At 36.9% G+C, this 25647-nt stretch overlaps 1 protein-coding gene across 8 annotated transcripts in view; it reads right to left on the reverse strand.

Moving 5' to 3' along the window:
• The window catches only part of trpm3 (transient receptor potential cation channel, subfamily M, member 3), a 175704-nt gene extending 151317 nt beyond the window's left edge, over nt 1-24387 (reverse strand). For all 8 annotated transcript variants that reach the window (XM_065250378.1, XM_065250370.1, XM_065250376.1 and 5 more), the window contains exon 1: nt 23870-24387. In XM_065250378.1, the coding sequence (XP_065106450.1) occupies nt 23870-24046 (177 nt within the window). In that variant the 5' untranslated portion in view covers nt 24047-24387. The remainder of the gene's footprint in view (nt 1-23869) is intronic.
• Between the last annotated feature and the right edge of the window lie 1260 nt (nt 24388-25647).

Below are 25647 nucleotides of genomic sequence, written 5' to 3' on the forward strand. Positions count from 1 at the left end.
TGTTTGGTCCTCGTGTTGTGTGGTTCTACGTCTCAGTCTTGGATTACGAGTTGCATTGTGGATTGTTTATTGTCGTCGTCGTCTCCGTGTGGATGTTCCGTGTACAGTCTGGATTCACCACTGCTCACCACTCCACCAACGCCGCACTCAATAACCACCTACCACCGTAGTCCTCGTCACCATTGCCAACAACACCGAACATTTCCTGCTTGTGTCATTTCTCTCTCTGTGTTTATAAATAAACATTGTGTTTTCACCTGCAATTGCTTCCGCTCAGTTCGTGTCATTACAAGCTGCTGTTATCTGCAGTTATACATTTTACAGAGACCAGTAGCCCATTCATTAGATTTTATCAGAAGAAAAGCATAATAGAAGTGTATAAAATAATAGTAAAGACTCTAATCTCAGGCATTTAAACTCAGTAAAAGCTTTTATTTCAATTTAATTTTTTAAAATATGATTCGATTTGTACTGTGAACCATTTTACCGCAGTCTTTTCCAACTATTTAACACAGAAATAGCTAAAATCCACACTATTATCAATTGGCAAATGGTTAGGACTCAGAAGTTGGCAGCTCTGCAGACTTTTAAAAGCCTTAAGATCAGCACCAGTCTATGAGGATATCCCGTTTACCACATAGTGGTACAAATCATGCGGGCTGAAGTCGGGCAGATTCGGCGATTTAATGAGGTCCGTGAAAATTGAAGGAGGAAGAAGGTAAGGGTCGGTATCCAGTCCCGCTATCTCTAACTTCTCTAAATAGCGCTTTTTGTGAGGACCTACCAAATGCCCTACCTCGACCGATAACGGAACAACAACTTCCTTAATATAAGAAGCCATGTATTTTAGTGTAATATATATTTAAACTGTTTAAAACTAATCAAAAATCCCGCTCCTCTATTACTAATCAACCTAGTGCGCCAGTGATTTTGCCGTCCAGCATGGCGTCGTCACGTGGTCTAGGTCACGTGTTTGCAAAGGGTCTATACAGGAATTAAAAGCCTGCTATTTGTACTTCTATGACTGAAAGAAAAAGGCTTTTAAAGGTTTTTATCCAAAAAATTAAAATTTCAATAAAAATTTAAACAACACATTTTTTTAACATTATTCTCAAACTAGGGGTCTTCTTCCTCTGCTTGGTTTTTCAGTTTACAAAGTCCGTCATCTAAATAGGGATTAGACATAGCGCCAGCACAACTGGCTTTTAAAGGGGATGAGATAAGAGACTATTAGACTATTGCACGTTACGCCCAAAACACACCAATTACTCATTAGAAGAATATGAACAACCCTTTTCGACCGTGCGCTTGGCGCATAAACCATTTTTCCCGTCATTAAATTAGCAAAAGTGGCATCGGACACGCCCCTTTAGACCGTGCACCATCTCACAGTGTCACTCCACCAGCATGCAGCAGATGTATAGTAACTGATTCGTATTCACAAAGCATTACAAAGCAGAATTCACAAAAACGACAAAATTTGCATTGTGTTATATCTAATATAGTTCATTTACAAAAGCCAATAAAACATAACAAATAATTTATGTGGTCAAATCTATCTTGTATTGTATCTGGGGAAGAACTGATTCATTGCAGCTGGCTTAATTTAGACGTAATAAAACATAACAGATGAGTTAAGAAGCAGTGGGAAACTGAGAAGCATTTCATGTCAAAGCTATTCTCTTCTGCTGTGCCTGTGCCAGATCTGATTTGCAAATTGACGAGTGTGAATATGAAACCAATTCCCACCTGCCAGTCAGCAAATGACATTGTATTGCCTACTGTGAAATGGTTCTGAAAAGTATGAATTCATTAAAATCACATTTCATCCTATGTATAAACACCGTTGTACAGTGTACGACAGTAAATCTGAACTACACTGTAAGCATTTGTATGTGTACATGTGCATGAGTTAATTCTAGAATATGTATGTGTCCTCCAGGTATATCTCATTGGTGTGTCTCTTGTGACAGATGAAAAGCCTGTTTGTACTGGCCTGTTTATATTTTGTTCTGGGATACGTGACTGTGCAATTGGTATGAATATTTGGTATGAATATATGAGATATGCGTGCGTCTCTTTGCAGTGAGACCACTGGACTGTCACTTCTGTGCTCCTTTAAACTTGGATTGCTGAGCCTGGCCCCGAAGGCAAAAGGATAACAGGAGCGCTGTGGCGCTGCGGAGGATACAGGGGATGGGATGACCCTCCCGCTGGGTCTCCTCCCTCTCTCAGGAAGACCTCCACTGGCTTATCTCTTAATGTTCACTGCCCCATCTGGAGCCATCAACCCACAGGACCCAGCGAGCTGCCACCAAACACCAATTAGATTCAGATATGACTGAACATGTTAGTCAAAAACAGTCACACAGCATAAGTGAAAAGATTATATGTTTAGGGAGCGTGTTAAAAGGGACCGTTCACACAAAAAAGAAAATATGGTCTTCCTCTTCAGAGCCTTCCTCAAATGCTCTGATTTGTTAAAAGCTCATCGATCTAAAAAGCACTGTGTCACTGATTGGCCAGCTTACCAGTACGTTGTGACTGGCCTGAATACCTTTGACGTCAGCTGGAAATGTGACGCTCATTACCATGTTTGGAAGATTAGCTCTCAATGCAATACTGACAGGAGACAATATGCTCTTTATTACCTTATCAAAGAGTCAAATCTGATCCAGAAAATGCAGATGACCAAGCTGAACGATCAACTTTGCCAGCGTGGCTTGAGCAGGACGTAACCGATTGGTAGGGCTGGGCAAAAAAATCGATTTTTCGATTAATCGTTTTTTAAAACGTGGTCGATTCAGAATCGATTCTCAGAGAGCAGAATCGATTTTTTTCCCGCATATTTTTTTGTGCAAACATTGAACGTAAGATTAACGTTAATCAAATTACTAGTCTTCTTCACTAGATGTCACCCTCTTTTTTGCCTTGCGCAATGTTTCCAAGGAGCCTGTCATTCTTTCATTGAGTGCTTAAAATGGCGATTTTAGGGGGTTCATCGAAGTTGATGCTACCTTCACATAAAAAGTAAGAGGTATAGAAGCATTTTTGATTTTGCAAGCAAGAGACAAGGTTAGTGTTGTGGCTTTTAATTTCTTTTTATTAATTACCCACTTGTAAACTTATGTTCACTGTTATTTTTTATTACTATAGTATTTGTATTAAATCTATATTCATTAAGTTGAATCAAGAATCGAGTATAAAAACCAACCCGAGAATCGGAATCGAAAATTGAACCGAGAATCGAAATCGAATCGATTTGATAGCTTGTGAATCGAAATTGAATCGATCTGGAACATCTGAATCGATACGCAGCCCTACCGATTGGTAAGGTAAGGATACTTAATGATTAAAAACATGTCCAACAAACAACAAGTCCTACTCTGCACTACACAAAACTCGAGTTTGTATCACAGTTTAGTCAGTAGTAAATTCTTTAAATATGAAAACATAGACTACTTACAGACTGTAAGTAGTGGGCAGAATTATGATAATGACCGTCGTTTCCACGTCAAACCGGCCCAGGAAGTAAACTGTGGCATACAATCTGTTTTTTTTCTAGTCCAAAGAAAAAAAATTACGTTCGAAATGATCATTCGCGTCATTGTTTACTTTGAGATTTATACCTTTTGCATTTTGTTAACATGTACTATTACACACTTACATACCAAAGGAAATGTAAAATCGTGAATCAGATAAGTGGTGCCTTTAACAAATATTTTTTACAGTGTATTAGCTCAACACATTCAACAATAATCCCTGATCTCATCTGTATGGCCTACAAGACACTTATAGACACAATCATTTTCACACAAAATAACTTTATTTGCAAAGTTTCAAAAACTACCTATCATTGTAATTCACAACCATCCTGTGGGTTCTCTCCATGCCAATCTCATTTTTGTGGCAAACCTCTCAATTTCCTTTCCCATCTGCTCATCTATTCATTTATTCTGCCTTTTGTCTTTTGAAAACCTCACACACATGTGTTTTGCCAGAGGGGAGTTTTTCATAAACAGCGCTTGGAATAATATCTCACTGTCAAGTCTATAAAATGTATTGCTGCATAAACCATCAATCAATCCCTCTACTAAAACTCTCTCTTAAGCAAAGTATCTACTTTGCCTTTTTAAAACTTTGTAAAACAAATCTACTCTTTACATGACCGAGATATTATCTGTCACATACACGGTTATATAAACATACAACTAGGAGTGAAATTTTATTTAGCGTTTAATGTTATTAGACTCAGCTGGGTTCCAAATAAGACTGACTTAAAAGAATATAGGATAGTTCACCCAAAAATAAAAAATCTGTCATCCTTTACTCTCCCTTATGTTTATCTAAACCTGTATGACTTTCGAGAAGGGGTTTTAACATTAAGTGGCATGGCATCTTACGCACAGAAGCCAGTGGCACGTGCCACTACGTTTTGTGGCACTTCCGGTTTCAATTGGCTCGTACCAGTGGCTCGTCGAGTGGCACTTCCGGTGTCCAGTGGCTCATGCCACTCCGTTTAGTGGCTCGTCGAGTGGCACTTCCGGTGTCCAGTGGCTCATGTTACTGTTTAGTGGTGGCTCGTCGAGTGGCACTTCCGATGTCCAGTGGCTCATACCATTCCGTTTGTGGCTTGTCTACTGACACATGTCAGAAAAACTTAGGTCTGTTGGATCGAGAAATGTGGCACTGATATTCACCGATCGATCATTACAGAACCGAGAGTAACTTACGCGTGCTGCTGCTGTGTTCATTCAATTGTGACACAATGATTTTGTGTGTCCTTTTTGACTGTCTGGTGTTTCAGGTAACCGAATGCGTGAAATGCATCGAGAGCTAAATAGGACATCTTGATGATCGTATGATCATAATTCACAATTTAAGTATTAAAAATGTAAATATTTAAAATGGGAAGGCAAATATTTTATATATTTAATAAAGCACAACATTTGTCTGAGCTATTGTATATTGTATAATAGTTTTAAATATAAATTTTCTAATTGTATTATTTGTGAAAATGTAGTGTGTGAGTGGCATGTTTTTATTTGTAACCAGTGCCAATGTGTTGTATTTAATAAAAAGTGTCATTTATAAGAATCTCGCAGAATATTATAATATTTTTTTTCTGCAAAGTACCGCATTTACACACATGCACGCCAAAACAGTAGGCAATGTCCTATTACATATTTTACAACTTAATATTTATTTTATTTTATTACAACTTGATATTTACACGGTGTTGACAGTGCAGATACGTCACGTGGCCTTCAAAATTACATTTTATATAGTCTATATAGATTGTTGTCTATAAGAAATTAAGGGTTTGAACAAATTATTATTTCACAACATGTATGAGATAGTAATTATTTTAAATAAATTGTTGGATTATTTCAAAGTAAAACAGATTTACAAAACACTTAGCAAAACACTTTACAAATGATTAAATCAAACACAGTTTTTTCCTTTATTTTATGCATTCCATTGGATCTAAATGTTGCCGACAGTATGCTTTAAGGAGTCAGTTTTTTTCTTCGATCTCGTCTTTCATTTAAAGGGTATCTAGTAGACTCACTTAAATTAGGCATACTACTTTAAAAAAAAAGATTTACAAAAACTGATTAAATATTAAGAAAAGGCACAATGTTCACACGACCATGGCTCAGACAAGTGTGCTTTATTAAATGAAAACACTCAAAATATTATGCATTTCCATTTAAAATATTGTGATCATACAATTCCTTTATGAACGAGCGTCAAGATGATATATTTAGCTCTCGACTCAATTTACGCATTCGGTTACCTGAAACATCAGAGTCAGAAAGGACACATCATTGTATCACAATTAAATGAACATAGCAGCAGCACGCGTAAGTTACGCTCGAATCTGTAATGATCGATCGGTGACTATCAGTGCCACATGCCTCAATCAAACAGACCTAAGTTTTACTGACATGTGTCAGTGTACGAGCAACCAAACGGAGTGGTATGAGCCACTGGACATCGGAGGTGCCACTCGACGAGCCACTAAAAAGTGGCATGAGCCACTGGACACCGGAAGTGCCACTCGACGAGCCACTGGTACGAGCCAATGGAAACCGGAAGTGCCACTAAACATAGTGGGACGTGCCAGTGGCTTCTGTGCGTAAGATGCCATGCCACTTTATGTTAAAACTGCTACTGTGACTTTCTTTATTCTGCTGAGCACAAAGGAAGATATTATGATAAATGATGGTATCCATAGTATGGGTCAACTGTGTGCTTACCGTCATTTATCAAAATATCTTCTTTTGTGTTCAACAGAATAAAGAAAGTCATACAGGTGTAGAACAGCATGGGGTGAGTAAATGTTGACAGGATTTTCAGTTTTGTGTGAACAGACCCTTTTAAACAGTAGCATTGACATTTTTACATTACTAAAGGACGCTACAGACTAACAAAAGTAAAATGTAAAAAATACACTAGTTGGAAAAACATCAGAAAACTTTGCAAGATTATAGATTGACTTTTATAAGGGAAAAATAGACTTTTCCGTCACATTGTCATCTCCTGAATTTAGCTGTAAAAGAGCAATGTCCCCTTTCCTGTAACTGTACTCTGTTTCTTTTTTCCATCTCAACTCAAGGTATGATAACAAGTCTTAGATGGCACTACAATGACACTTGAACACGACCCGAAACATAGAGTGACACTTTGTTGAGATAAGAGAAGTGTTTTTTAGCCTTTAGCAGCCAATTAAAGTCTCAACTAACACCTTGCACCTCACAGAGGAAAGCTAAAGAAAAAGATGAAATAAAATGTACAATTACATTGCAATTAAAATACACTGTCTTCCTTTTGGAGAACACTCTAATGAGTCTAAATACCTCAATCGGTTATGAATCACCAATGATGGCTCGATCTGAGGTCCGTCCAATCAGAACCCTTAAATTACCGCATACAGCAATTGCCGGTCAAAGGTTCCATCATTAAATCCTCAGCCATTAAACTGTGATGCTGCTTTCTGTAGTTTGAGATCAAACCAGCTTTTCTTTAGGAGAAAATGAGCAAAAACAAAATGTGGTGGGAATGAACTACAAGATGAATAAAATAAGACCTGACAGAAACAGGGTCAACGTAACATACTGTTAGAGAAAAACTGACAAAAGGGTTGGTAGACAGAGCAATACTAAAATGATGTTGGTAAAGGTACAAAGAAAGGTTTGTAAGCGGAAAAAAAAGAGTGAAATCCAAAAACGTGGTGTGAAATGATTGAATATTCAGTTAAATGTCAACCCTCTCTTTTGAAAACCCCTAAAAAGTCATACCCAAACTAAAATTAGATACAGTTTATGAAGCAATTGCACTAAAAGCATAAGTTTGGTTTCATTTCAAAGCAGACAATTGGAAGATTACTGTAAAGATTGAATTTTTTTGTGATAATGAAAACACTAATAAAATAAAATACAATTTTCTAATAACTTTATAAAATACATTTGATACATCTTTATCAAAAACTAATTGAAATTGTCCATAAAAGATCCTAGAAATGCACTGCAGCTAAACTCACAGGTCTGACCTTGTTATGTTTAAAAACTGAAGATGATATCTTTAGAACTCAGAATTTTATGAAAGGTTTTTTAAAACTATGTCATTAGGTATTTTTTAGAGAAATCTCAGAAATGCTAACATTTATTTACTCACATCTTTACATGGCATTCTTTGAATGTTGTTTAGCAAGAATGTCAAGGGAAATAAACATTCACACCTCTTCAGACGAATTATGGCCATCTATATTATTTTTTGTAATTATTATAATTACTGACAACAATCTATTCACAGTGTTTTAATCCCTCTTTTCTTTGATTAAATGTCTCACTTCACCTTCTTTGACTTTGTTTCAAATGCCTTTCTAACAAAACATTTCAATGAGCTTTACCATTCCAAATCATTCCTAAAACCTATTTTTCATATCTAGCTTAGCACACCATCAAAAATAGTGAGATTAAAACTATGTTTTCACTAAAAACTCACTTTATAACATAAGTCGAGTGTTTTAAGGGACACTTCACCCATTTTCATTGAGTTTTGTATAGTTAGAACCCCAGTCATGTTTTTGAATGGTCATGCATCATTTCCTCAGTTGCCTCTGAGACAGGAGAAATACAGATTTCAGTGTTGCACTTCCTTCTTTCAATGATGAAAAAATCATCATTTTGCATCACTGAAGAAGGAAGTCCAATATCTTTGTTGATGGGGTGAGACTACAAACAACCCTTTTCTCGGTCAGATAGGAACCAAATTCTAAATGTATGTTACATTTCGACTACAAATAAGACACACTTTCAATAAAGATTAATGTTTCTATGGGTGAAATGCTCCTTTAAATAAACATATCTGATGGATCGTAAAATTAACTAATATAAAGTTTTATTGTATTCTATGCTAAATGCTATGTTTATAAGCATTGCATTATAATAAATATACTGTACATGGATATCAGCTGACGTCACTCACTTGTCTTCCGCCATTTTGAGGACCTGAAGTGGTCGCAAAAGAACTAGAAGCTATGCTGTGAGCATCAAAATCGCTATTTTAACAACACTAAGAAGGCTCAACACAACATGATATTTTGCTCGAAGTATCGCCTGTGTCTCTACACGTGAACTCGAGCATTGAGAACATTGTTTGTGAACACAGAGTTAACTAAAAAGAAGGTTTTGAACAACTGACTTTGGATGATTTGGTGTCCGCTCGCCGCCTTCTTCCCAGTCAAGATGTATCGATCTCCAATTGCGACGTAAGGAGGGAGGAGAGTAAAGATTGATAGCTCCTAAAGCATAGTTCCATAAAAATGCATTCATTCACATTCGGAAATCGATTATTTACGTCTGGCAGAGATCACGAGCGGACATCATTACAGCCAAAGTCAGTTGTACAAAACCTTTATTTTTAGTAAACTCCGTGTACACAAACAATGTTCTCAATGCTCGCGTTCATGTGTAGAGATCCAGGTGATACTTCGAGCAAAGTTTCATGTTGTGTCGCGCCTTCTTATGTTGTAAAATAGTGGTAGTTCGGTAGCAGCGGACAGCGGCTGGAAGAACGCATCAGGGATCGAGTAGGCATCACACCCTAACCAAGATATATTTTTTAAAGTAGCATTTATTTTCATGACAGTCGAGATGCGACATGTTGTCTTTCGTACCCCTTTACTGTATCCATAAGAATCAGTAAAAGATAAGAAATCCGTAAACCGTAGCAAGGTCGCCAATGCTTGTCAATAACCTACTGGTACTCGGTAGGTCCTCAAGATGGCGGCATGATGTAAAAGGTCACATGACTGAAATCCATCTATACTGTATTGGTTATTAAAATACCCGACATGACTGTCTTGAATTATATAATCCAAACTGAGTTTATTGTCTTCTTGTTTTATCGGTCAAAACTTCTTTATGTGCATGTTTTAGCACCAGGGGGGCTATGCCCATATAAGGTTGTACGATGACATTGACCTAACCTCTCGTTCGTGTGTTAAATCTGGATGGTCTGCGCCATCAGGGCACCATCAGGCTTCACGTATGAATAAACAGACTCATGGAAATGTCAGTAAAACAACCTCGGTGGCTAATATCACCATGTTTGGACTAAAAAAATGAATAAATATGACTGAATAAAGAAATTTGAAGTAAACATATAAATTTCTCCAAACATGCACGTCTTTGAACCAAAAGCCCAGAGGGATATTGTTTTGTGAAGTGCTTTCATGACGACCAGGCATTAAATGCTTTTTCTCAATGAATGCGACAGAGGGTCATATTTCATTTTACAGGTATGAACTCCAATTTTCCTTTTCATAACTCGTGACACAAATCAAAGCATTACTGTCACTATAATCCAAATCCAAATGCTGAAGCCTTAGATCTTTGTAATGATGTATTGTTTGTTGTGTTAAGTTAAATCTCTTACATTAACTCTTTCACCGCCAGCGTTTTTAAAAAAGTTCTTCTTAGTCTAAAATGTTCTTCTTTAAATATATAAACATGCAATATACCAAATGAAAGAACAGACCCTCTGCTTTCAAAAAAAAAAAAAAAAAAAACGTTTCATCCTACCTTCAGTGGTTACTGCGGTATTGCGGAAAGACGGAAAATCTCGTCATTGGCAGGGAAGCGTTTTCTCTTGATTGACGAGATATCTCGTCAATGGCGGCGAAAGAGTTAAATAAGTAAACAATACGATCAGCTACATTCGCTGGGATCGCCCCTGATCTTTGTCCTCTAACTGTATATACTTAACTCTTTCACCGCCATTGACGAGAAATCTCGTCAATTAAGAGAAAACGCTTCCCCGCCAATGACGGGATTTTCCGTCTTTCCGCAATACCGCTATTATCCACCAGGTGGCGCCCTTCCGCAACTTTTTAAACCCGGAAGTATTGCCCTATGGCAAGCGGCTGCATGTCCGTGTCTGTTTTAAAGATCGCTCTGAATGGGATCTCTATGAAAAGTCCGTCACAAAAATTGAATTATCTCTGCTTTTTGCTCAAAATGTGGTGTTTTTGCAGAAACCTACCCATATTCAAAAGCTGATTACAAAAGAACCACTGAAGGTAGGATGAAACGTTTTTTTTTTTTTTTTTTTTTTTGAAAGCAGAGGGTCTGTTCTTTCATTTGGTATATTGTATGTTTATATATTTAAAGAAGAACATTTTCTGGAAGGCATTAAATTTTGGTGAAAATCATGAAAAACCCTGGCGCTGGCTGGCAACTTTTTTAAAAAACGCTGGCGGTGAAAGAGTTAATTGCCCTTCACCCAACTTGTGTGTGGATAAGTCAGTCATAATCCTTTGAGTTAAGAGAACTTAAGTCACTTGTTGAGTGAACTCAAAAAATGTGCTTAGTGCCTGATCAGTTTACGTTTGTTCAACTTGTAGGTTTAAGTCAGCATTTCTCAAAGTGTGTGCTGGTCCCCACTGGTGGGGAATGGGAACATTACAAATGGGGGGTGACAAACGAGAGGAAATTGTTGTATTCTCTATAAATGTTGTTATTTTTTTTGACCTTACACTCAAAACGACACATTTAAATATCTGCCTAACTTAAAACAACATCAGACAGTGAAGAAAATGGCACATGGAACCATAGCCTACAAGAATGAATTACTGTCAGACAGTGTTGGGGCTAGTTACTCAAAAAAGTAATATATTACGTATTACATATTACTCTCAAAAATAGTAATGCCTTACTTTACTTTATTACTCCCTGGAGAAAGTAACTAGTTATATTACTAGTTATATTACTAGTTACATTTTTTTTCTGGACAAGAATGTTTATTTGGGCAAGCCACAGCATAGAAAATGCTGGCTTCCTTACCCGCTACTGGACGTGGGGCACAGCGTTTGGAGAAACATTAAAGAGTGTGCACTTCACCGTCAAGTTATTTTCCTTCCGTTGAACATAATAAAATATGACTGAATCTCCACCCGTCGAAACTAGCTTTCTGTTGCTGGGAACCTTCCTCTGAAAAAGAGCTTGCCGTTGTTGACGCTTCCATTTACCCGATCTGTCTTTGAGTGTGCCGCTGCCGCTCTGTGCTGGTGGCTGCCGGGTGTCGACCAATCGGTGATGGTAAATGATACCTCGTGCCAAACTTAGACCAATCACTGTTCCATTCACGCCCTCCTCCCCTTCCCTTTTGTTCTCTGTGTTTTGTGCCTTGTGTGATGAAGGTGCTACTGGCGAATGTAACTTAAGTAACTAGCTCGGGAAAACTGTAATAATATTACCAATTTCAGACGGGTAATGCCTTACACTACTAGTTACTGAAAAAAGTAATATTATTACAGTAACTAGTTACTTTGTAACTAGTTACACCCAACACTGCTGTCAGAATGTTAATTGAAGCAGAACAGAAACTTTAATGTGGAGAGGTGGTATAGGCAGTAGCAGCTATAAAAGTTAACAATAGATAAGTTTGTGACACATAATGAAAAGAAAACTGGAGATTCAACACCAGCAGGGAAAACCAAGACAGACTGTGGACCTAATCAACCAAAATGCCAGCCGAAAAGAAAGTACGATTACTTTTGTCAGAGACAAAATGAAAACAGTTGCAATATTATCATTTACTTTTGAACAAAGTCTTATTTCATTCAAAGTGATAATACATTTTCACATTTATTCTCTCTATTGAATTTTTTATGCTATTAAAATGATGTGATTAAATACATTTCAACAGTTAAACTTAAAGGTCCCGTTCTTTCTGTGTTTTTAAAGCTTTGATTGTGTTATGTTCATTTTTCACGTGTAAAAAAGCGCAGTATTTTTCACACAATTTACTTATCTGTATATTTTACATCTGTTATCTGTTTACTTATCTGTTTCACTGTCCTAAAAATGGGCTGAAAAAGTGGGGAATAGTAGAAAAAGTTTGAAAAACACTGGTTTAAGTTGACATTACTCAGTAAATTGAGTTAGGTGAACTACATCACCCCAAAAGTTGAGTAAACTAAAACAAAACTTTGCAGCAAGTTGTCTTGAATTTTAACTCAACTTTTTCTTTTTTACACTGTTATGTGTAAGTCTCCTACAGGGACAGAAGACTGAATAGCAAAAACACGGCAGGTCTGGGCAAGAGCAATTCTCACTCATCTCAGACGACTTAAAAAAGAGAATAGCAACCATCTTATAAATGCCAGGGAAGATTTATGACTGTGGATATTTAATCTGCTTCATACTGGCTATGAGAATGTTATCGTATATTAGAAGTCACCTTAGTGACATTCAAAACTCCAAAAGACAAATATAAAGTGTTTGTTGACAGCAAAATCCGCAAGACAGCTTTGATGGAAATACTTTATGCTGATTTTACAGTCCAGTGCAAGTTTATTCATCTGCTGACACTTATTGCTTTGCTTTATAGTACAACTAGTGTTGCTCATCTTTCAAGGGGGCTTGATAAAACATGTGTATGGTTTATGAATAAGCACATTTATTGGCCACTTCAAATCTGAAGGCTTTGACCATAAAGCCCAAGCTATTCTTGACTCCCTCTGTCGAACATTTTTGTCTGACTAATAAAGGCTGTGGTGAGATATGAAGACCGCTAATTGGCCTATTTGAATGATACAAGAATTTCTCTCCAGTAGAAGCAAATGAGCTGATTAGGAAATGGTTAAAAAAAATTGCCTGGGACAATTTTTTGGTGACATTCGTTTTACCTTAATTATGAAAATTTCAGGGCTAAATGACTTCCTATGAATATGCAAATCTATTAAATGCATCTACAATTATGTGCACCGGTCACAATCCTCTGCAGATGCATAATTACTTGAGCAGCTAGAGAAAATGTATGGCAAAGTGTTTAGTTTATCACTCTAAAAAATGTAAAAGTGTCTCAGGAGAGAGATTGAAAAACGTATTGGGCCAAACTAATAGCCAGGATGTGTAACTGCGCTTGCAGAATATTTTTACATTTTAAGGTTCTTGGCAGCTGTGCATATATTTAGTCTGTCACATAACATGCAAATAAATTGTCAGCTATGTGTAGGCCCAGATGGATTTCTTTTACAGAAAATCTGTTAAAAGGATTTAAAAATGCTAAAATGTGTTAAACAGAGCTGAAAAAGCTGAAAACAAATTAGCTAAAATACTTCAACAAACAAGCTATATTTTTATCTGCACTGCATTTCAATGCTTTTTGGTTTTCTGAGCCTGTTATTTGTTCTGGTTTTTAATAAATTGGTGCATGCTGACCCTCATGTTGTACAGTCATTTGCTATCTCAAAAACATCTTAAAGAGTTCAACTAAAAATAAAAACTCTGTCCTTATTTACTCACTCTCATATTGCTACAAACCTGTATAAATTTCTTTGTTCTGATGATAACAAAGGGGAAAAGCAGTCAGAGGCCCCATTGACTTCCATATAAAAAGAATCCTATTGAAATTAATGGGGCTTCTGATTGGTTTGGTTGCAAACATTCCCAAAAATATCTTCCTGTGTTTTCATCAGAACAAAGAAAGGTATACAGGTTTATAACAACATGAGAGTAAGTAAATGATGACAAAATTTTGGGGTGAACTATCCCCTTTAATGGCACAGCAGATCAGAAGATCTTATATATATATATATATATATATATATATATATATATATATATATATATATAAAAGATTCTTCTGATTTTTGAAGGTTATATTCTTTATTTATCGGTTAATATTGTGATATTTTACCACACAATAACTGTATATATATATATATATATATTATTGTGTGGTAAAATATCACAATATTAACCGATAAATAAAGAATATAACCTTCAAAAATCAGAAGAATCATTTTACCCAAATGTGAGGGGAAACAGGGGTAACAAATCCATTTTAATGCCTGCAACTGTTTCAAATTTTTATATTTTTTACTAAACTTAAAGAGACCAAACTGTTGGTAGTGATATAAATAAATAAACATCTATAAACACAATAACAAACATCTATATCTTGCTAATGCTTGCCGGGTGGATCTATTTTATTGTATGGTGCCCCTGATCCCCGAGCTGGGTGCAACTATTACGGAGCAAGTGTAGGAAATGCCACACTTGCTTGACATAAATTTTACATTAGTTCCCTGTGCCAAGTGTGTTACCAAGGCAACCTGGCAATTAGTGGCTAATAGGAATAGTGCCATAAAAGTCCACCGCATTGTAAAAATATAATGGTGTTTATTACAGTCCTTGTATTCCCTTTGACCATTAAACGGGCCATCCACACAGAAATGAATAGATGGATAAACCTTGGGCCACCCATGCCATTACTAGATGGGGAATAATAATGTGAAAGACTGGCTGGAACCTGATTCCTACCCTCATTTCTTTGTAAACAAAAGTGATGGTATGGAATGAGAAAGGATTGCTTTGGTAGACTGGTGTGAGCTGGAGGTTAAAGCTGCCAAGATAAATTAATCTGCCACAAATGTTTAGATTAGTCGGGTTGCTGGCCGTTATCAATAGACTTTCATCTGTTTAGATACAATCTGTTGTGCCAATGTGTGAAAGGATGAATGTTTTAAAGGTAGACACCAACACCAACTAAATCAATAGTTTCATTAAAAGTTAAAAAACACATGTTTCCCCGGCTGCTGTTGCTGTGTACTTATTTAAATACGTACTAAAAAAGTCATGTTGCGACTGAGGCTATTCCGGCAACAAGCTTCTAAGGTCCCTGTGGTGACTGAGTTTAAAGCGAAAGCTTTTATCAGAAAAATACACTGGCAGAAGTGTGAGCTCATTAATCTGCTGAGAGCAGCATTGGGTTCTGTTAGGCATTTTCAGCTGTCAGAGACTATCCCTCCCATGAGCCCTGCGGCTTTACCAAAGGGAGGACCTTTCCAATTCACGCCTATTATTTCATCCAGTGCTTCTTGATGGTGATTTCAGATCTAGGCACTTGGGTCAGACAGCGGCATGAGGGGTCACGAAAAGTGGAAACATGAAATTTTGTATTTACAGTGATGCATAAAATGGACATAACTTAAAGGGATAGTTCACCCAAAAATGAAAATTCTGTCATGATTCACTCACCAGACAGATCTCACGGAAAGTCGTGTTATAGTCACAATTCAATTTTTTCGAATTTCTATAAATTTTATAACGTTTTTTGTGTCCGTGGCATGACTTTCTTCTTCGTGGCATTTTTATGTATTGTTTTGTCATAGTTTTTTCTTATTTTCTTACCATTGTCGCTTGGGGTTGGGGTTAGAATCACTTACTGTTACATTTTTAGACAACCAAACCCAAACCCCAACTCCAGGTGAGAATAGTTTTAAATGTGAAAGAAAAACATGTAGAAACCAATACATAAAAGAACATCCTAAACCTAACAACCAAATCTAGCCCCACCCCAAGCGACAATGATTTAAAAATAGGGGAAAAAATGAGAAAGAATACACAAAATGACACAAAAAGAAAGTCGTGCCACAGACACGAAAAACGCTGAATTTTGTGCCATGGACACGAATAAATGTATCAAATTTTTTGTGACTATAACACGACTTGCCGATCACGTTGCACTCACCCTCAAGTTTTTACAAACCTGAGTTTTTATGGCAATCCATATATCCGCTATTATCCACTAGGTGGCGCTTTTACCCATTTATAAAACACTAAATCATCTACGGATCCAAAAGCAGTAAATACTCTGTGTATGTGTAAAAATGCAATTCTCTCAAATAACCTAGCAATTTTGAGAGGTAAAAAAGATATCGTATTTTATAAATTTAACCTCCTAAGACCTGAATGTCATTTTTTTGCACCATAATATTTAATTTTGTGTAACTGGAACCTGTTTTACACAAACATGGACAATTACACTGCTGGACAATTACACTGCTTCATGTTCAAAGAAAATATTTGGTTATTATATTTATTGGTTCCTCCTAACCCCAAAATAGCTGGAAGAAATCTGAAAAAAAGACAAACCAAAGGCCGGGTCTTAGGAGGTTAAAGTAGAAAGGAAGGCTTTAAACTTGTGTAATAATTATAAAAAAATGCTGGTGCTGGCTTGAAACTTTTTTTAAATTTAGTTAAACTTGTTAATTTCTTTGTTCTGCTGAACACAAAGGAAAATATTTGTAATGAAGCAAGAAACAGAAGCACATTTGACTTCCATAGTAGGAAAAAATACTACTATGGAAGTCAATGGTGCTCAAAAACGTTTACAAACATTGATCAAAATATCTTCCTTTGTGTTCAACTGAACAAAGAAATGAATACAGTTTTGTAAAATCATAAGGGTTGACAGAATTTTCATTTTGGGTGAACTATCCTACCCCTTTAAGCTTTTATTGTATTATCTGTCAATTTGTTCTTTCCTATTTTTTCCCTTTTTTTAAGGGTAACAGGACCTTAACTTAAATGTGACAAATTCTTAAAGTCCAAATCTAAAAGAACATCTGAACTGCAGTGAGAAGACTATAAACGAGGTGCTGGGCAATATGTGCGACAGTTGCCATAACAACCAAAGTAAGCCACATCCGCCAGGCTTAAAGCCCTGTGGTGGTAGCATAAAATCAAAGACGTCGTAACAACTCATTTCGAACTCTGATCCGCTGCTATTGCAGTTGACCAGCCTAATGCTATTTAAGAATCCCTTAACCCCTATGGAGCAAAAGATGGATTTGCTGTTAACAGCAAGAAATTTATGAACCAGCCTTTGTAGCTAAAGTACAAGAAATCAAATTGACTTTACATCACTAATACAACTTAAAAAAACATTTACAGTGGAAAAACACTTTGCGTGTTATGCCAATAGCACTTGCGATGGCATGCTTACACACTTTTTAAAAACCATAGAGGTTCTTATTATTTCTCTTAGCAATGTGCAAAAACTATAAGCATGATACTTGTCCAATACTGTAGGTTGAGCACTGTGGCGTATTTAAAATTGCTGTATGCAAAATGTAGAAATGCATGCTGGGAGATTCTCGCGAAATTAGAGGTGTCATGAAACATTTTGCTAAAAAAAGTAAATGCAAAGTAAGAGTATCAAAATAAGAAGCATACAGCTACAAACATCTCTTCATTTACTATTTTGCACATTGATTTCAAATGACATCATACAAACCAATTTTGTTGTTTTTCCACATTTAATGGGAACCTTTTCATTACCGCAACGTGTCCATGACTGGATTTGGGTTCTTTGACATGGAAATATTTATAATAAAAAAAATCTAAAAAAATAAAATGCTTCAGTGCATGTAATACTATAAATATTTACAGTAAAGAAACATGTGGTATTTGGTGATCACTGGTAAATGTAGAGAATAGAAATGTGTTCAAGACCAATTTTCTCATCCTCCGCAACAATTTTCAATCATTGTTTAAGCCCTCAAGGAAATTTTTTCAAAAAATAAAATTGTTGGAAGGGACATAATTGACTGTGACACTCAAGATGGCTAGCAGTTCTTATTTTTTCTCTCCAGATAAAAGTTGACATTTTGTTTGTCATAGTACCTAGACAACTTTTTAGTTCTCATTACCAAAACATGAGTTTGTAAATGCCTATATTTAATGTAATATCATGTTGCGGTAAGGATAATTTTAGATAATGATAATCTAAAAAAAATTAATAATTCTATAGGAAATATTTTTTAAATCCTCTAAAAATAATGGTTGTTGTAAGTTCTGACCTTATATGTGCAAAAAATGGCTTTAAGGGCTTTTTTAAAATTTTGATGCTGGACACCTTCTCAATCTGAATTTCATGAGAATCACCCTGCTGTATTTCATTTGTATTTAAACAGCATATTTGAATTTATTGAAAGGATAGCCCTATTGGTAGCCCCAATAATTGCTTTTAAAAAAAAGTTTTACTGTAGTGAATCCTAAAGGTTTAAAAGAAATCTCATTTTCCATTCATGAAACTAAATGAAAACACAATTTCTAACCTTTTCTCATTATTCCTTTTCAAATAGGATATCAAACGAGTAAAATGTACATCTTAACGCTAACCCAAATCTTGTGTACTTGAAGTAAAACCTGACGTGACATTTGATCATAGCTGCCGCTCATGTCTGTATTGATAAATGCCAAGTCTTGAATAGAAACAAACCTACGCACAGTTTTCTGTCGTACGCTTGCTTAATAAATGAGTGACATTGTGCTTTTCAAAGTGTACATATCAAAAAGTAAAAGAAAATCAATATCAGTAAATCATGAGCTAAACCAGACATCAGCATCAATTCATTCCCCTAAAAAAATAAGTAATTTGTTGATAACTTTCCATCAGTTAAGCCTTATTTTTGCCAGACTGATGAACTGTAACACATCTCTAACCCACTGTTTGATCAGCCAATAGTGTGGGGATACTGTTATTATTCATGCAGTTCTGGGATCGGGCTAATCTTTTCTCATACAGAGCAACAAAAAGCTCAGAATATTGAGTATTTCTATACTTTAACACACTATCCCACCTCTTGACACCTCCCACTGAAACAAACTCATACTAAGAAACAATGAAAGATAAATAAAAAAACTCTGTTTCCAAGTTACAGTTGCCAAGGTTTATATCCACTCACATAAACCCCCCTTTGATTTGAAATCCACTGGATAACGTTTGCTTGTTTTAGATCTGGAGCATTTGTGTTGGCATGCACATGGCCCTAAGTGTTTAATGTACCTATAATGTTGGAAGCAAACTTCCTGTGATTTAGGATGTCAGCTCGAGCCTGAGGACTACTGGAGTCTTTCTTACTCTGTGTCTCCATAACACCATTTGGTGACACAGTTTTGTTGTGTTCTCATTTTTATTTATTTTTTCTCTTGGTTTACATTTATGCAACTGACAAACACTATCCAAAGCCACTTACAGTGCCTTCAATCCATACATATTTTTCATATCAGTATATGTGTGTACCCTAGGGATCAAACTTACTATGCATGGCTAACACAATGCTCTTCCTGTGTTTTCAGGAACACAGGTTTGCATTTGGTAATAAAAGTCCATATTAGTTTCAAATTAGTCTCTAAAGTTTCGTACGAAAAATCAAGATAATTTTTGCACCTTAAACTGCTAAAGCCTTAGCCACTTAATGTGGGTTGTTAATCAACACTAAATATTTCTAGTAAATTAGTGACAACGTCCTATATGATTGACGTGTAATCCTTTATGTACCATTCTTCCATATTATACATCAAAGTAGAGTTGTTTCTATAGCAACATGACCACAAATAATCGCACATCCGCCTACAAAGACAATACTGTTAACACTAATGTAATATTTGATAACAGACCTCACACATGAAATGGTAAGTAAACACTCACTGTATGGATTTTAAAGCCATATCCTGCATTTTTATTACATGGTGGATGAGAACAAACGTGTCAAACAGTTGTGTTTTGCGTTTGTAACATAAGACAGAAACTTGAAACAAGTAAGTCTTGACTGATGTCACAGACGGCAAGACCGTGAAAAATGAGGAGATAAGCAGAACAACTTGCACATCACAGCTCGACACCTCACGTTTGGTACAACTCCAGCAAGCAAATGTGCATTTAAAAGTCTAATAGACGTTCAAACACAGCCCGGACGTCTAGGCTAAAACAATGCATAATTAGGGCTGTCAGTGAAAATCTAATAGATGTTTAACCTTAGCCCAAAATAAATGATAAAATAAATCAATCAATCAAACCAAACACCTTGTTATAACTGTTGAAGTTGCTTATTTGAAAAGTGGGTTACTCATAGCCAGGCTATATCGGGTCTAGTGAAATGACAGCTATTGATGTCTGGGTGTCATGTCACGGCAGAAACACACATTTTAAAAGCATTAACCCCCAAAATGCTTCTAAATACTCCTATACCCACAGAGCCCATAAGAATACTAAAGCCATAAATATGCCACAGAGCATAGGTACTCAGGCCTTTATTCCTATGTGCGCATAGGCTTTGAAAAACCCTGTGAATTTCCCATGTATCTATCCCAGATAAACCGTACGATTGGTGTTTGCACAAGAATGCCACAACAGAGAGTAAGTGAGCACTGAGCATGAGGCATCGGTCTGTGACAGATGGTTCAGCGTGTGCTTCAGGGCACGCACTTGCATTTAGCAACAGCTGACCCACAGAGTTACCCTCAGACAATAATAATGTGTGCTAATCAACTGTTACTGACTCCAGATCAACAAAAATCAAATCAGACTTTAGGGGTTTTCTTGCTTGCATAGTTGCATGCCCAACGCTACAGTGTGGAACAAATGAGATTTTACATTGCATTTATGCATTTGGCGGATGCTTTTATCCAAAGCAACTATCAGGGCATTCAATCTATGCATTATGCAACAGTATGCATGTTCCTGGGGGATCGAACCTATGACCTAGTTCAATGCTCTATCTATTGAGCAACAGAAACACTATATGTGACCCGTGCTGGCAAAATGACTCACAGTGTTATTTTGAGCTACAGCCAAAAGAAAGTATAAATGCCGATTTTGGTCAAAATTGAGGTTTTCATAAAATAAGTACATTAAAGGGACATTCCACTTTTTTTGAAAATACACAGCAAAATCACCAGCATTACATCTAATGCTGGTACAGGAGTGTACATTTAACAATGGTTATTTTGCTGTGATGCTCATTTTCCAGCTCTCGTAGATATAAACAATTGATTTATACTTTAAAATTTTGTATGTAGCCCAGTGAATTAAAGGCTTTTTAATATTTTTCTCACTTGATTGCCTTGGATTTTTGCGGATTTAGCATAATTATTACCTCTTATCGTCCAAAGAGCACCAGTGATTGTCACAAAGAAGACCAGTGTAGCACGCTCTCTTATTTCTCATATTTGATTTTTACTCTTTTGGAATCCATTTAACTGATCTCCGGGTCTGGCGCTAGCACTTTTAGCATAGCTTAGCATAATCCATTGAATCTGATTAGACCATAGAGACAGAGCTCAGCACGTCATAACCTGAAAACCACGTCCACCGGGGGGAAAACAATCCAACCGTGTCCATTGACTTTGTATTGCGAGAGGCTGACTCCTTGTCATTTCTGGCTTATAACAAAAAACAGAATAATGCCTAAAAGCTGCTGAGTCACAATATGTACAGCGTACAAGCCAAAAAAAAAACAGAAATGGTTATTTATAAGCTGTCGAGCAATAAAACTCAGCCTTTAAGGAGAAAAAAGTGGATCGCCGACTACGTTTCCCCCTAGTGGACGCAGTTCTACTAATATGAGTACTATGAAACGTTGCCTGTTTCCACTTCTTTGTCTTTAAATGCTCGTTTTTTGGGGTCGACAGCTTATAAAAACTTATTTACAGATTACACTTAAAAACAGAATAATACCTAAAAGCTGCTGTGTGACAAGGTGTACAGCCAAAAAACCCAGAAACAAGTTTTTATAAGCTGTCGACCCCAAAAAACACAAAAATTGAAACAGGCAACTTTTCATAGTACTCATATTAGTAGAACTGCGTCCACTTGGGGGAAACATAGTCGGCGATCCACTTAATTTCAAATTTGCATAACTGCGCTCTGTAGTTTTCTGTAGTTACATCCTGTACTAAGACTGATGGAAAATTCAAAGATTTTTTAGGCAGATATGGCTAGGAATTATACTCTCATTCTGGCGTAATAATTAATGACTTTGCTGATGTAACATGGCTTCAGGAGGCGTATTGATATTAAGCACAGCCCGAAAATAGTCCCTTTAGTTACTTTCAATGGAAAGGGACTATTTTCGGCACTGCGTAATATCACTACGCCTGCTGCAGCCATCATCAGCAAAGTCCTTGATTATTTTGCCAGAATGAGAGTATAGTTCCTAGCCATATCTGCCTAAAAAAAATCACAACTTTAAATTTTCCGTCGGCCTTAGTACACGATGTAACTACAGAAGAGTCAAGTTTTAAATAGGAAAAATATCAAAACTCTTTGGAAATGTTTTAACGCAATGCTAATGGTCTAATCAAATTTAATGGATTATGCTATGCTAAAAGTGCTAGTGCCAGACCCGGAGATCAGCTGAATGGATTTCAAAACGGTAAAAATCAAGTGGTTAACTGTAGAGGAGCTGGACAATGAGCATATTTTCAAAAGAAGTGGAATGTCCCTTTAAGACCTCATCTAGTGATCTCAATGCTTTAAATAGTCATTAAACATCTAAAATGATTTTTATTTGTCTGCTTTCTTCTTAAAGCTTAACCTATACAAAGATGCATGACCATCACATCCATGACTGACATTTTGATTTTGGTTTTAAAACATGCAGGAATTAGAAAACAGAGTGTAGGACTTGATTGATGTTAAGAGAGATAAAGTTCGGGACCTGCTTGATGTTAAAAAAGTTATTAAGAGCGATAAGACATTCATGCTGACTGACAGATTCGAAGCATGCACACAGATCCATGAGGGCGTGACCCCGATTGTACACATATAAACAGAATTACAGGTTTAAAAATATCTGTTTTGACAAGAATTCACGCAGATATAATCTGTTATGTCTTAAGTGAATGTTTGGTTACCTGTTGGTGAAAAATATTTAGGTGTAACATAACATTTAATCCTGGCATTTCAGTGGATCATAAAGCTGTCTGTCTTATTGTCAATCAAACGATAAAATAAAGGAAAAAGTTGAACATATATTTTTCCAATAGATATTGTTTTCGACTTTGTGTGCTAAATCTATTAGTTTTACCAGTGATTTTAAGGTATGGATGCTGTGATTTTGCTTTTAAGCCCCCTAAAAACTAACAGGTGTAGCTGTCATTTTTTTGTCAGATTCCAACAAATCATACATCATTTTGAAGTTTTTTTAATAAAAATGTCAAAATATAAATAACACATTTTTAAAAATATGCTCATTTCGACTGATTTTGCTAGCATGGGTCACATTTTCTTACTCAGAATTAGCACACTTAGCACAAAGCCTCTATTAACAATAGCAATGACAATAATAATACTTCCCAAACGGCACATGGTCCTGGGAGAACACACAGCAGGGGTGCATATCCAGGCAACAAGAGCAAAATAAGTGAGCATCATTTCTCTCTCCGACTATGTGTTGTTTGTGGGTTTGAAAGCGTCATTTAAAAAGATGTCTATCATAAGCACCTGTGCATTAAATTTCATAAGCCTGTAATGTTAAGCAGCTACACATGCTACTTTGAAACTTTCTAATCACTGACATCCTCAGAAACAGAAGGGGACCTTTAGATTCCCACCTGCTTAAGTCAAACAGTTTCCTGCACCCCACTCTCCATCTCTGTGTGATCCCATGCTCTTGTACCCACCACCACCACCACCCCTACCACCGTTCCTACACCCCTCCACCAGCTCCAAAATCAACAAGTTGGTGCGCAAACAAACACCCCAATGCCGTTGTATTTCTTACCACTGCTTGCTGCGAGGCCAACCCTGACCTCTTGGTAGAACCCTGTCTGGAGCTGAGTCTCTTCCAAGACTCAGAGAAGCGCCCTCTGGCGGAGGGGCGCCCTGGCCCCTGCGCATCTTCCCGCGCAGAGCTGACCTTGAAGCCTTCTCGCCTCCCCTCCCACTTTCTTTTATTCATAACTTTGAAGGTTGACGACTCGAGAACAAAAAGAGCAACAAGAGACTCTACACTGTGATGTTTTCTTCCTTTAAAACTCTCCGCAAGTGTCCACACATCTCTTTCTCGTCTCCTCTCTTCTAATTTTCTCGCATGCAGAGGCGAAAGAAACGGAGGAAGTTTGTCTTCCTCACCCTGTTGAATGTGGTGCCGCCGCTTCAGTTATTCACGTACGAGCCTCGGCCGTTTAAAGATAAACGCAGAGCAGAAAAGGAGACAGACAGAATGCAGCCGGCGTAGCCCCGCCTGCGAGGTTTCCTCTCTTGTCTCAGTCTCCCGGTGTCTTTAAACTGAGCGGGCAAAACGCGAGTCACTCTGGAACTGAGCTCTCAGTCTCTCTCGCCACTCTCATTCAAACACTCGCTCACCCTCCCTTTCTCCCTCCCTCCACGATTATATCTCCCTTTCTCATCTCCTTCACTACCACAGTTCACAGCTCATGTGTCGCCTGAGCTCTCCGCCCTGTGTCGATGGAGATTAAAGAGTTATTCGGCACAGAAGCTAGAGGTTTTTACAGGTTTTCCCCCCTCTGTTTCTTTTCTCTTGCACCATGCTGTTTTTAATAGACACAAGAATGCAGTCAGCATAGCCCAACACAAGCCATTTAACTTTTATTGGAACAAAGAGAGGTTTTTCACCATAATATCATAGAGAGGTGACCCTTGAGAAGATACAGTATGATCTATTGGGACCATGCACTTCAACAATAACATGTCTAGGAGGACGACTGGATTTTCCTGGTCCCTGATCTCCTACAACCATCCACACTGTCATGTACTTTACATTTACATGTATTAATTTATCAAAAGCTTTTATCTAAAGTGACTTGCAAATGAGAAAGCATTTCAAATTTTGCCATAGCTGGAAAAAAAACCTACTTTGCAAAGACAGAATCTGATTAAAATATATCAAATGCAAGCAGTGACCATCGATAGCACTTCTAATTTATATCTATAACCTATTCTTTCAATGCAGTCACACAACATAAAGACTATATATTAACTGTCTTTATATAAGAGTATATATATAGGTGTGGCCCTGATCATTTAAGATCAACTTGACAAACCATCCATTCCCATTTCTATCTCTGACATACATGATGTACCACATGTAAGACCCACCCCCTCATAGTTGCTAAGGTAACCTCAAGAAAAGGCTGGTCTAGAGACAGTTCATTAGCATTCCAGTACACATCAGTGCCTAAAAACTACAAAGAAATATGCATCACATACACATACACTGTCAGAAAAAAAGGTTTAAAATTGTACCTTTTCTGTCACTGGGGTGGTACTCTCAAAGGTTCAGTTTTGTACCTTTTATGGGTATACAACTCATTGAAATATTGTACCTTTTGGGGTACAATATTATACCTTAAGGACCTATTGTGTACCTTTAAGGACCAATTTTATACCAGATAAATGTTAGTGGTACAAAGCATTTAACTGTACCTTTAAAGGTACAAAATAGGTCCTTAAGGTATAATATTGTAGCCCAAAAGGTAAAATTTTTCAATGTGTTGTATACCCATAAAAGGTACAAAACAATTTTAAACCTTTTTTTCT

This window comes from Paramisgurnus dabryanus, chromosome 5 (assembly GCF_030506205.2).
Source record: "Paramisgurnus dabryanus chromosome 5, PD_genome_1.1, whole genome shotgun sequence".
Taxonomy (NCBI): Eukaryota; Metazoa; Chordata; class Actinopteri; order Cypriniformes; family Cobitidae; genus Paramisgurnus; species Paramisgurnus dabryanus.